This window comes from Tachypleus tridentatus, chromosome 6 (assembly GCF_004210375.1).
Source record: "Tachypleus tridentatus isolate NWPU-2018 chromosome 6, ASM421037v1, whole genome shotgun sequence".
In the NCBI taxonomy this organism is placed as follows: domain Eukaryota; kingdom Metazoa; phylum Arthropoda; class Merostomata; order Xiphosura; family Limulidae; genus Tachypleus; species Tachypleus tridentatus.
This window is the reverse complement of record NC_134830.1, coordinates 66,751,934-66,766,287: the sequence shown is the minus strand read 5'-3', so window position 1 is coordinate 66,766,287 and position 14,354 is coordinate 66,751,934. Positions and strand designations below refer to the sequence as shown.

Sequence of the window (14,354 nt, the reverse complement as noted above, 5' to 3'; positions counted from 1 at the left end):
CATTAAAAACACTATTAAATCAATTATAAAGCATCCTGTAAAAAACCGCATAAAAATTCCTTATCATTAAGTGTAGCCTTCCAGTATCATAGCGGTAAGCCTTACAACGCTAGAAACCAGGTTTCGACACACCTGTTGGAGATAGAACATAGTTCATATTGTAGTTTTATGTTTAACTATACATAAACATGCATTAAACATACTCATGTATGTTGTTTTACTCGAAATACCAAGAAGGTTTTGCTATGGTTACGTTGAAATACAAACATTTTGTCACGTTGTTCCTGAGTTGGTGTTTATCTTTCCATTCCCTCGCTTGTCTGAATATGTTGTAACAGATTTTATTCACTCATGGTGTAGTTTGATTGTTTGTTAAATTGAGTACAAAGTTTCGAAATGGACTATTTGCTTGAACTTACCGTGAGCGCTGGGTCTAAGGGATTAAAGAAACTACTGCTTTAGGGTTGGTTCCTTTGAATTTAATACATATTGGAAAGGTTTTATGAAATTTTAATGTCACGATGGAAATGAGTTGTAAAATCTAGTTACAGATAGGAACAAAGGTCATTCATATCCATTGCACACTTTTCAAGAACAGATTGATATTCATTGTGATTTTATTCAGTTACTGTCATGCACAGTTATCAGTTCCAATCTGTCAGAGTATTTGTGTTATTTTTACAGGGTAATGAACTTAGTGTGGAAAACTGATTCTTGAAACTACATGATATTTTCATAAGCCGCGAAAGGAAACTGTATTCGGCTGAATTTGTTCAAACTTTATGACATAATTTTAAATAAATGATTTCAATCGGAATGGAGAAAATTATTGATTAAGGAAAGCAAGTAGTTTTTCAAAATTCCCACTTATTCATGGACGTGATGTGTTTGTATTTAAGCACAAAGCTACAAAACAGGCTATCTGTGCTTAACCCAAGACGGGCATCGAAACCAGGATTTTAGCGCTGTAAGTCTGCAAACAATCCGCTGTGGCACGGGAGGGGAAGGTAGGCATGGATATGTAGAATAGAGACAACGTACATTATCTTGAACTGGTTAAAGTGAGCACTTAATTTGAATAGGAAGTAACTTGTTCTTGTGTTGTTATATACACACTGTTTTTGGAAATATTTTAAAGAGTCTAAAGACAGTTGACAGCTTAAGAGAAACCTTGGGATCCAAATCTAGTCTCAGCTTGGAAGTTATACTCGACTGACTTTGTTCTATGTATTGAAAACAAACAGTCTAGAAAAAAACAAAAAAAAACGTTCTTCAGTCCTTTCCAGAGCTCTGCAAGAGATGTTAGAAAAATAGTTCGTGCCAATTCGTCGATAGTTTTCAAGTATTTTGGTACAGCTGTACTAACATTACCTTGTTCCTATGATAACGCAAAATCTTGATGAATTACGGAAAACATTATGTTAGTACTTAATCGTGTATTCATGCTTTAAAAATAAGCCAGTTTACTTAATTAGAAAAAAAAAAGATCAAGTTTATAATTTCTAGAGTATAAGAAAACTTAAGTGAAACTTCAACGTGTATGGATTTGGGAGCAATATCTTTGAAGTAACAAACTTTTAATCCTAAAATCAAGTTTCAAGATACATTTTGCTGTATTTGTGGATGTGCTCTGTCGAACAGAAGTATTTCTCTGTATAAAGGTGGTTATGTTGTTATTTTTGTGACAAGACTTCTACAACAGTTTTTTTTTATAAATATTGACTTGGTGGAAGAGTGAACCTCATTAAAACATCTGTTGACATTGTTTTTAATGAATACGAAAAGAAGAAAAATTCACTGTGCGATAATGTTTGTTGGTTTCTGATAGTTACGCACAGTTATTTATTATCCGTACTAACTGTCCCTAATTTAGAACTGATAGACTAAAAGGAAGGCAGCTATTAAGCAGCAGTCGCTACCAACGGCTGGAATACTCTAATGGAATACGGTGGGATTTGACCGTCCTTTTATAACACACCTATGCACGTCTTTGCGGCAACGAGACACAAACCATGGATCTTTGGGTATACGGTTCAACATAGTAATCACTAAGCCACACCAAACCATGGATCTTCTGATATACAGTTCAACACAGTAATATTAAGCCACGCCTTCATTGTTAGCTCTAAGTTGAATCATAATAGTCACATTAGTTCGAAAAAGTAAGCTGATTCTGATATTTTATTTAATAATTAAAACACTGCAAACTTTAAACAAAGGGTATAAAGGTCTATGATATTATTTGTTTTGCAGAATAGTCAGATAGATGCATATTATGCAAGCCACTCACACTTCCTTCGAGCCGTTTTAAATATGGCCTCATTTTTCATAATTTGCTGACCAACCTACTAGTTAAATGCTATAGGAAGATATAACAGCCATCAAGAGTACACATACGAGGTCTGTTAAAAAAATACGCGGACTGATGTCATAAAACAAAATGTACTTTATTTAGAAGTTACCAGTCTGGGACTCCTTCAAAGTACTCTCCTCCCCAACGCACACACTTATCCCAACGGTGTTTCCACTTGTTGAAACAGTCCTGGTACGCTTCTTTTGTAATGTCCTCCAGCTCCTTCGTCGCACTTGCCTTAATCTCGGGAATCGTCTCAAATCTTCTTCCTTTCAAGGGTTTTTTGAGTTTGGGGAACAAGAAAAAAAACGCAAGGAACAAGGTCAGGTGAGTAGGGGGGTGGGAAAGAATAGTGATCGAGTGTTTGGCCAAAAACTCACGAGTTCTGAGGGCTGAATTTCGCAGCAACGCGGTGCATCTTCAATTTTTCGGTCAAAATCTCGTAACAAGATCCAACTGATATCCCACACTCTTCAGCAAGCTCCCTGACAGTCAGACGTCGATTTGCCCGCACCAGGGTGTTGATTTTGTCGACGTGTGGGTCGTCAGTTGACGTGGAAGGACGTTCAGGACGCTCATCATCTTCAATGGACTGTCGACCATCCTTAAAACGTTCATGCCACTTGAAACATGCCGCTTCATAGTAACATCACCGTAAGCCGTGTTAAGCATAGCAAAAGTTTCAGTCGCAGATTTTCCAAGTTTAACACAAAATTTCACAGCAAGTCGTTGCTCCTTCAGGTCATTCATTCTGAAATCCGCCAAACGAAAAAATCGCACTTCACTTAAAACCTCGTAGCTAATACACAAATGAAGATATCTGCAATCGGGAAATGGCGTCGTAATCAGCTGATCTGTGCGAACCTAGCGACACCAAGCGGATTTCCCTGGAACCAACTGGAGCCGCGCAATTCAAACAGTCCGCGTATTTTTTGAACAGCCCTCGTATGGAAGACCAGATCCAAAAATCGAACAACCTGCCTCACTTCCTGGGGTACCCTAAGGGTAGTACCTGCCAAGTTTGGTGACAATCGATGTAACAGTTTGTTCAGTTATATGCTGACACACACACACACTCAAACTTTAGTTAGTTAATGGTTCAGTTAAAGCGTATCGTTGTACCTCCCTGTATTTCACAAATGTCTTGTTACCACATAATACAACTTTTACTTTTTTAATAAACTGTCTTTATGAAAATTAACTATACGCTACTTTCATGACATTTTTTCTAAAAAAGAAAAGAAACGTACAGTTCACGTTTCAAGAATCATGAGATGGCATCATTGTAAACTGTTTGCTTTGTTTTTAGTTAAGCATCGAAACCTGTTTCCTTATTGTTATAGGTCCGCAGACTTATCGTTGTGGCACTGATGGGGGGGGGGAACATTAGTAATTGCAGTTAAATTTCAAGTCACAGTTCTTCAGTCAACTACAGACTAGTAAGTATAACTAACCAAAACTAATATTCGGGCAGAAAAGTTCTATATAACATTACGTAATTAACAGCACTGAAGATATATTGCGTGTAGCTATACAGTTATAGCCAAAAGGTTTGCATCACCCTAGAATTTTAGAGAAGAGTCATAATCAAAACATTGCAAGATGATAACACAGAATCTACCAAAAGCCATAACAGTGGTACTGATACTTGCAGTGAATTCCATAATTTATCAAGACTTCCGTAATCTTATTAGGCATGAATTCAATGATACATTGAAGTGTCGAGATATTCATCCATGCAGCCTTTAAACTTAATATTATTTAGTAGGTTTCGCTCATCTTTATGGAACAATATAATCTTAAGATGACGTAAAACTTTTAGCTATAATTGTATATCATATTCTACATCGTCCAGTGTTTGTTAAAACGAACGAACAAAGGGCGTGTTGAACATTTGAGATGACTTACACTGTTACTACTATTTTGTTAAGAGAGAATGAAATTAGTGTTTCAAGGGCATCTTGCAGTGCCTCCGACATGTTTATATCCGAAGGTGTTTTTATCGGTTTATTGTCTCTTCTAAAATATATAAATACTTTCCCGCAGAGCGTTAAACCAAAACAGGCAAAAGTGTACAACACTGCCAAACGAATATTATTCAAAGGTATGTCTAATTGCTGGGGCTATGCTAGCTGCAACATTATTATTAATTTCAATTATTCTATGCTCTTGATTTGCATTGTTAAAGCGTTGATTGTAACGATCTGTGTTCAACTACGAACAATTTGTAAAATGTATTTAAAAAAAATGTTCTGTTACATTTACAACACTTTTGACTGTGGATGTTGCCGCCTTTTTTTTACTGTCTATTTGGATGAGACAACAAAGTATTGCAGTAGAATAAGAAGTCATTGAAACAAATATTAAATTTTTTCTATAGTGGCAGTGTCAGGGTTTTATGTATATGGGCTTGGATTCTTCTAAAAAAGGTGTATATGACTTGTTAGCGATAAATTTAAACAACAAACGGACAGCATACAATCCACTTGATTTAAATTAATATATTCCAAACAAGTCAAATGCATGTGTACAACTTATTTACTCTGTAGGAAAGCACAGTTTACTTAACACTCTAAATAACCCTCTTTTCTTGTCAAAAGTCAACAAAGGCTGGTTTAATTACTCTAGAATCCAAGTGCAAAGACGAATTATTTATCTCTACTCTTTTACTTAGTGTACAATCTGCGATAAATTCACTTACGTTACCCCATGGGGTACCACAGATGTATCTAGAACTTCAAATAATAGTTTCCTTTTCCTCAAAGCCCACATAGACGAGTTCAATTACTTTATAACACTTTATAAATATCGTCAATTGTGGGTAAACTAACAATCATGCAGTCTAGCTTTACTTTCGCTAACTTAACTTTTACTTGCTTCTTTTGACTAGTTACCACAGTTGTATCCAGAGCTTTAAATAATTGATTCTTTCTTCCATCAAATGTCCATATAGGCTGGTTCAGTTATTATATAACACAAGTGAGAGGACAAATTATTTTCACTGTTTGTGTTGTTACAATACAGGCTGTGAATACACCTGAGAAATCACCTTATCATTCACACACCAGCTAACTTCTCATTTACTCCCTTTGTTTTTGACTGACCTTCAGTTGAACGTCACTCCCTTGGTCACCTATATATATATATATACATCGCTCAACTGAGGCTTCGAACTGTCTGCAAACTACGAAACTATATGATGTACCAATACTCACATAGCGAGAAAAACTTAGAGATTTCGAGAAAGATGACGTTAACAATGCTACAACAACTGAACTACACACACAACGAATTTTGCCATTTATTACTTTTAAAATAATTAACTTTAAACACTTGTTATGAAAATTAGATATTCATTAAATATTAAATCACTGTATAAACTAAATAGTAACTACCGATCAAACAAACGCGATATTTGTGCCAGTATTCTAGGTGAATAAGATTATATGTTACATTCAAGTATCAACTGCATGCCCCAAATTTTAGAATATAATAATAGTTTAAAATAGTGTCCTAATCATGAAATGCAGGTCCTTCCATTTTACTAGTTTAAATTTTAGTTATAGACTTTCTACGATATACTTCTTTCCGTTTATTAATTTAACTTACTTCGCAAACTAGGACAACACCATTATAACAAATTTATTACAAAAGGAAGAGTTAATGTGCGTAGGTCGTTTCAAGACATTTTGTATACTAAGTATGAAAAGTTAATTTCAGCTTTCAGTTTCCACCCTGTTCTCCTGTAGGATGAACTGTAATTATTGTGCCATTATTAAGTTACTGTGACACTTGCTGCTCCATTCATAATCCAGTTACGAGACCGTAGAGTCTTCAGAGTGGTTTCAAAACAGATGTTTCAAGGAAATGTGACTGTAAAACGTCAAGCCGAGAAGCTGTGACATTCCCACTGAGAGACTTACAATAAATACTTTCCACTCTCCTCAGTCTTCACATAACATGAATGATTTAGAATAAATAAACGAAAAAACCCATTTCACAAGATGTCCATAAGTTTATGCACACTTTCTCAAATCAAAAGAAATAACTTAGGAGCTGATGGTTGACATTTATTTATTAAATAGTCAGCAAGTTATCGTAACTAACTGTAAATTAGCATATAAATTGGAAAAGTTTCTTAATTCAATCTGTTGTTAACGTTTCTGTAGAGTGCAAACATACGGACACTTAAGATGTGGCAAAGTACGATGTACTTCTGGAGACATCTGAACCTTGTCTTAGGAACTATTACGATGTACTTTAAATGCGTAAATCAGTTGCAGAACCGCATAACTAAGGCAGTTTCTGAACGTCACATTAATCTTTTTATAGCTACCCTGCACTTCTGGAAACAAGCCCAGCATGCCAGGTGGTTAAAGCACTCGACTCGGAATCTGAGGGTCGTGGGCTCGAATCCTCGACACACCAAACATGCTCGCCCTTTCAGCCGTGGGGGCGTTATAAGTTACGGTTAATCCCACTATTAGTTGGTAAAAGAGTAGCCCAAGAGTTGGCGGTGGGTGGTGACGACTAGTTGCCTTCCCCTAGTCTTACACTGCCAAACTGAGGAAGGCTAGCGCGTATGGCCCTTGTGTAGTTTTGCGCGAAATTCAAAACAAACAAACAATCTTCTGGACAAAGAATCGATAAATAATTACTATTATACAGCAATTTGCTGATTAGCGTTTTAGCATTTTTTTAAATTCCTGAATTATTGGTACTGATCTGTAATCTTATGATCGCATGCCAGTATATTCTTTTCAAGTGAACGATTTTCGTGATATGTTTACAAATCTTAATGTCTAGTGAAATAAAGTTCTGGTGCAAGACTTTGATAGAATACCTGTCTGATGTTAGAAAGATTCATATATCACATTAGACGCAAAATATCGAAATGTTAACATGATAAACAATGGTTTTAAGATGATTTATATGCACAATATTTGTGATTGAGAGAGAATGACGTAATACCCTAGCGGCTGTAAACCTAGGGGGAAAAAAGGTTATGCGATGAAGAAAGCATTAAAGGAACGATCACGTGACTAATTTTCGTTATATTTTATCTACAAAGGAAGAGACTAATAATGCACAGATACGGTTAATAAACACGTAAATTACGTGCCCAGTTTGTGTTTATTTGACATTTTAATCTTCAATTCTGAATAGGATCTGTAAACTGCATCACATATATTAATTTTATATTTGTTACAACACTCAGTGTAGAAAACCAGCCGAGAAAAACTGAGTTTAGTAAGTAATTTGATACGCATTTAAATACATTGACGATCCCCAGCAGTTATTAGTCGGATTAACTGCAGTGCTGTTGGTATTTCTTTTAAATTCTATTTTACTTTTCGCTCATATTATATTATAGACCCCTATCGAAATAGATTATTAACGTATTTAAAAAGGCAGTACGGATCACATCGGTAATTCTAAGATGAACAGTTTATTTTTCTTTATCTTTATTATACCCAAAGCGTAACTCCTCTCAGTAGGCTATTGAACTGAAAGGGTACAACGATTTTGTTCTTGAGTTGTATTAGATTTATCACATATTTTTTGAAATAGAAACGTTTTAACCGAAATAATGTCACAAAGCCAATAGAAAACCATTTTAAGTAATTTGATTTTCATGTTCCTATACGACTAGCGGACTTTGTCGTGAGGTTTGTGGTATTGCGTGTTCATGAAAACAAAGATTTTAAGATGGAATAGAAACTATTTTTCTTATGAGGTGAATTCAGGGTAAAAAAAGAAAAACTCATGTGGAATGATTTTAAAAGCAGAGAAAGGAAGCACATTGATGAAAATAATTAAAGGGAAAAGGTTATTTTGGTTAAAGTATTGCCTAAACATGGATAATCAGAGACATATCTTATCCAGAAAATAAGAATTTATTAATGAGCACCGTATGACGCTTTTATTCTAGATACGGACTTAAGAGTCTTGTCAAAATTTTGATAGATTGTTTTAATTTTGCTCTCTTGTGGCTTCTCATTAATATAACATTAGAATTGATTGCAGATAAAGATAATGTTCAGTGTTTTGTTGTTCGTACTGGCCTTAACTCCCAATTTTTTTAGTGCTTGTTCTTAGTTTTGACTTTTCTAAACCTTCTAGATTAGTTATCAAATTAATGAAGATTACAACAAAAACGTATCAGACTGCAGGTTATTATGCATTATTTACTTCATTTGTCAATAATGATTCATTTTAATACGCCCCATGCTAGTATAGCGGTAAGTTCACACACTTGCAACACAAAAATCAGGGGTTTAAGTCCCCTTGGTGGGCTCAGCAGATAGCCCGAGGTGGCTTTGTTATAAGAAAAACACTCACTTTAATACGCAGTAGTTATAACAGGATATAGACCTTTTATGCAAAGTATTTAAAACTCCATTCTAAAGTTTTCTAGTAGTGGACACAACCCAGCTTTTCTATAATCAACAAATGATTTCCATGACTTTCCTTATTTGAGTCCTGCTGTAAAAAAATAGTTTTAATTATTATTTTCAAACCTTGGAGTGTAAAGAGAAGGACATATATCTATTTCTCGAAAATAATTATTCTCCTTTTAGCATTATTGAGATTGTGAGATTCGTGATGTTGTAAAAAACACGTAGATTCAAGAAGTCTTGATAGAAATTAAAATGAAACCCTATAACCCGAGCGCTCAGGATTTCAGACATGCTAGGTTAAATGGCTCCATGTTAGAAACGTACCGTAACTCGAAGTCGGAAAGCCACAAATTACCTTAAATGTCAATATTTTCAGACTGACGAAACCCGTATAAGGCACAAAAAAAGACAAGGTTTCTGAAGTAGATGAGTGTGTGCGTGTGAGTGTTTCTTATAAGAAAGCTACAGCGGGCTATCTGCTGAGCCCACCGAGGAAAATCGAACCCCTGATTTCAGAAGTAGATGAATGAGAATTAGTTCATAAAATAAACATTTTAAGAAAATTTGGATTAAGGGTCAAAAACTGTAAATTGGAGATCATACGTTTGTCAGTATTTCATCTGAACCCCTGCCCAGTGGCATAACGGTATATTTCCGGACTTATACTGCTAAAAACCGAGTTTCTATACCCGTGGTGGATAGAGCATAGGTAGCCATTTGTGATTAATAACAAATTTGTGACTTGCATATGTTAAGTAATTGTTTTCATGTATCAGACACAAAATATCGAAATGTTTATATTATAAATGTTTTAAGATGATCCATATGGGCAACGTTTATGAGAAAGAACAACGTAATACATAATCATCTGCTCACCTAAGAAGAAAAGAGGTTATGTGATGAGCATGGTTAGGTTTATTGATACGTTTCCTTATTATATACTAAAAATTACAGATTATTATATAACGTTCCAAATTATATACTACTACAAATGTTTTCCTCATCATATACGGCTGTTATAAAACATTTAAAAATGTATGCAGAGTTTGTGTAAAGTTAATTTAAAATACGATTATTAAGTTAGCTCCTTATTTGGAAGTTTTGTAACTGTAATTATTCCTTGACTTGTTGATTCGCAGTAATTTCAAATTGCTACTTATCACCAGGGTGGTAATAACTGAGAAATAATTGCCAGTTTGTGTCCATGTTTATATCTTACTGTGCTTTTATAATGTGTTTTAACTAAATGGATAGATCAAGATATTCATACAGCTATGTGTGTGCATATTTATATAAGACTAAAGTACAGACTAAATTGCGGAACGGGTCAAAAGGTACCTCAATAAAGGAGTTATCTGTTAAGTAGGACTCGCAGTGTTAGAGTAACATCTATCAGATTTAACCTCTTTTTGCAGGTCACATTTGTCAAAAAAGAATAAAAAATATAACAATTTAAGAGTAAATGGGTGTACTCTACCCCACAACTTCCATATGTAAAACTACAACTATTTGCCATTTGCTTTCACTTGTGGGAAGGTTGTTGCTCCTAAATAAACTATTATAAAAGTGAAAATGGTTACTACACCTGGGTAGATTTGTGTGTGTAATAGGTACATATTTATCTCCTGGATTTACAATTTCAGCCCTCATTGTGTCGCATATTTATATGAATAACATAATAATAAGAATTGAGATGTATTGGTAAGAGCTTTCTATTATTAGAAGAATGAGGAATTAGATTTCCTTTGAGATGTTAGACTAACAGTTCTTGTCGTTTTTACATGCGCAATAATTTATTGGTATAAAGTTCAGCGTATATTGTTTGCTTTTAACCTTATACAAATAAAATATTGTGCACGTTGAGACGTCAGTGTCGCCAACTTATAATTTTTATTGGGATTTGTCCTTTACGTTAAAAAATAAAGTACCAGTAAAGACACAACAAACCATGCACACGTAAGAATTGTACTGTGTTGTGTATTTTTACGTTTGAGATGTGGACAGAGGACTTTTATAGGAATATGTAAATTTGCATTTTTATAGCACACTTTATCGTAAAACTATTACGAATATAAACTATGTTTCAATTTGTTTTAGAAATAACCATATTTTCATATGTAATAAATCGTTTTTCTTGTTTTGTTGATAGCTTATTGTACCGTTATTTGCTGTTTTATATTGACCCATTAATTAAGACGTGTTATTGCGTGTTTTCTTATCTTCCAAATGTTAATCGGTTAACATAATGAAGGATGGTAAAAAACATTATCCCACTTAATCTAAAAGAAATATAGTAGCGTATTTTTATTCAAATCTGACGTACCTTTATTTATCTTGTAGGAAGTGATTATATTGCAGAAGAGAACCAATCAACCAGCAGTAGTAGTGGAGGAGCGCCACCTAGAGGTTAGTATTTTTTTAACTGTGTAAAAAATACATATATGTGCGCATATGCTACGTTGTTAAATTTGTGAATTTTCAGTGTTTACTAAGTAAATATTTTTAGTCTTCATTTTCTTCCACGACCGTTTATGTATTGCTGACACATATTCGTTGTCTTCTTCTGTGATAAATTCCGATACAGGATTCTGGATAGTACATCAGTAAAAACAATTAAATTCATTCTTTAAATGTTTTTATCATTCACCTGGGAAAGCTAAATGTATATATTCATCCATTTAATGCATATAGAAACGTAATAGTGAGATTTATTCATCTGCATGCAGAATTTTTCTGGGGAAAATTAAGATGGGGAGAAATTAGAACTACAAACGTTGCTTTCCGAGCAATTTAAATTAAATAGTTAAATTATAACATTTATCGAATATTGCACGTTTCAGCCTACCTTTCTTTTGGCAGTAAAAAAAGCAACTGAATTTAATGCCACGGTTATTTGATTTGATTTTTAAATAAAAAATATGCTGATCATTAAATTCTGATTTGTACTTATTGATCGGCTGTGTTCAATAAACTGATAGTCATTTTTATAAATAAGTATTGATCAACAGTCGTTCTTGCTACTAGTGTGTTTTTCTCGCTTGCTACATTTAGGAATAACCGCAACTGTAAAACAACAAAAATATATTATTCAGGTGATATGATGAAATATACTAACTAACAGGAAAAACAAAAGGAATATTGATGACTAAATTGAGTCTCGGCATGGCCAGGTGGTTAAGGCACTTGATCGTTATCCGAGAATTGCAGGTTCGAATCCCCGTCACACCAAACATGTTCGCCCTTTCAGCCATGGGGGCATTATAATATGACGGTCAATCCCACTATTCGTTGGTAAAACAGTAGCGCAAGAGTTGGCAGTGGGTGGTGATGACTAGCTCCTTCCCTCTAGACTTACACTGCTAAATTAGGGACGGCTAGCGCAGATAGCCCTCGCGTAGCTTTGCACGAATTTCAAAACAAACCAAATCAAACTGAATTGAAGCTTTCCGGCTAAGTCTTCTCTACGATCTATTAACGGATTGTTAATCCCAAAATGATAGAGATACTGGATATAACATGAAGGATAAAAAGTTCTAAATAACGATGAAAAAATTCCATGTAGGAAGACAAAGGTTTTATGAAACAATGATAGGAAACTCTTTCTGTGCTGTAGAGAGAATTGAGTGAAATATTACAACAACAATGCAATCAACAAAAATTTGAATAATGAAATCTCAAGAGATGGTTGATTGTAAGCTTGTCTTCTGACCAATTTGTGAAATGGAAAACTATCAGTATAATTCCGAGCTACATAACGGAAGAATGCGCAACTCTGGGATCAGAGGATATAGTGGAATGGTAATTTAATCCAAGTGCTTATTTTGTAGCACTCTGTTGGGTTAAGTGTGAGATTATAGTAAGAAAGCAAAGATGTGGAGAACATTTTCAATTACTGATATAGGGTAACTACTTTGGGAGAAAAATATATCGAATTCACAAGTGAATAAATTACTTATTTTATAATATAATTAATTAAAACGAAGGGAATTCATGTAAAAAATGAAATGTAGGGTATGCAGAGTCAGAGTGAGTCTGTGGATTTCCAGTGAACAGAAGTGGTTAAGTGGTAGTTTTGTCAATGATGTCTATGTATATAAAATAAAAAAAAATCAACTTAGAAACTTGTCCGATAAGATTTAAAGAAGAATGAAAATTGAAAATATACTTATAACCTTTTCTAAGTAATTTTCTTAACTTTCTTCGCACGTAACATCCGTTATCTCATTATCGTCATAAATGTAGTGTTATGAATTACCATTCTAAAAATGACCAATCACAAGATTTTTGATATACTATCAAAGGAAAATAGTGGCTACAGAACGACTGTATATCCCTAGCTATATTGTTACCATGTATTCGTTAATAAAGTTAGAGTAATTTAAGTTAAGAATCAGTTCTGCCAATTGAAGGACTGTGTCGGCATAAACAATGTCAATAAATACCTTAACTTATGGTAGCAATGAGAGCGAATTTCTCGTCAAAATGGCGCAAAGCCTCATTTAATATTGCGAGTCTGTCATGAAAATGGGCGAACGGCTTAAGGTTACCACATTTGTACTGAAGAAATAGTAGTATATCTAAATAATAAAAGAAATGTAAATTAATATTTATTTTTGGTTTAAATATACTTTCAACTACACTACTGATTCTGTAACACAAATATCACTCCTTAAGGCCGGATTCCTTCATCTGTTGATTTTCACGAGCAACATTAACATTTGAAACTTAGCTCAGCTTAAGAGAGTATTTGTTATATTGTACCTAATGAGTGAAATGTTAGTGTAACATAACTATTATATTCTGTGATGTTTTATTCCACTAAAGCCAGATTTGGTTTAGTTCTTAAAGTACCTTAGTGTGCATCGAAGAATTCTAATTCGTGTCCTATTATCGCAAAAACGTGCTTCGGAACTTGAGGTCGTTTGTGAAACGCTATAATACTTGTGACGCTCAGATCGCAATATTCGGTCAGACAGTCATTAATCAAGAGTTGGCGGAGGTGATTTTGTCTAATCAAGAATTTTCAGCTCTCAAGCCGCTCTCCATTTATAAAACTAGAATGTCTGTCTATGCCAATTAAATTACTAATATTGACCTTTACGTCGCCTTGTCCACCTATCGATGCAGAAGTTGGCAGCCTTATATTCTTATACTCGCCATTGTTTTCATTGCCAGCGTTTAGGAGCTACAAAATATTTTGTCGTGATTCTTTAACCTGTTCTTGTTACAGTGTCAAAGGCCATGAAACACTGAGTATCAGAACAAACTTTGTTGTATCAAATGGTCTGACCCCCACCCTTTCAATTCTTAATGATGTATCAAATGTACTGAAGTGAAAAATGCAACGGATTAAGAGCTTTGATAACATATCCTAAAAATGGTGAAGTCTTTTTGAAAAAAGATATGTTTATGCTCTGTTCCACGGCTGCAGCGAGAATGCAAATAATTATCTGTATTCCAGTTGCAGTGTTTGTGAACTACTTGCACAATCCAATGTCCTCCAAATTGGTAGATCAGTCTACTTCAACCCCATTTCTGTTTCTACCAGTTACAAAGGTGAGCTATCTCAGGACGGCCGGTATGGTTGAAACGTTGTTCTT

At 34.4% G+C, this 14,354-nt stretch overlaps 1 protein-coding gene across 5 annotated transcripts in view; it reads left to right on the top strand.

Moving 5' to 3' along the window:
- LOC143252719 (coiled-coil domain-containing protein CG32809-like) overlaps positions 1 to 14,354 on the top strand; it is a 431,304-nt gene that overhangs the window by 199,307 nt on the left and 217,643 nt on the right. For all 5 annotated transcript variants that reach the window (XM_076505287.1, XM_076505286.1, XM_076505285.1 and 2 more), the window contains one exon: positions 11,095 to 11,160. In XM_076505287.1, the coding sequence (XP_076361402.1) occupies positions 11,095 to 11,160 (66 nt within the window). The remainder of the gene's footprint in view (positions 1 to 11,094; positions 11,161 to 14,354) is intronic.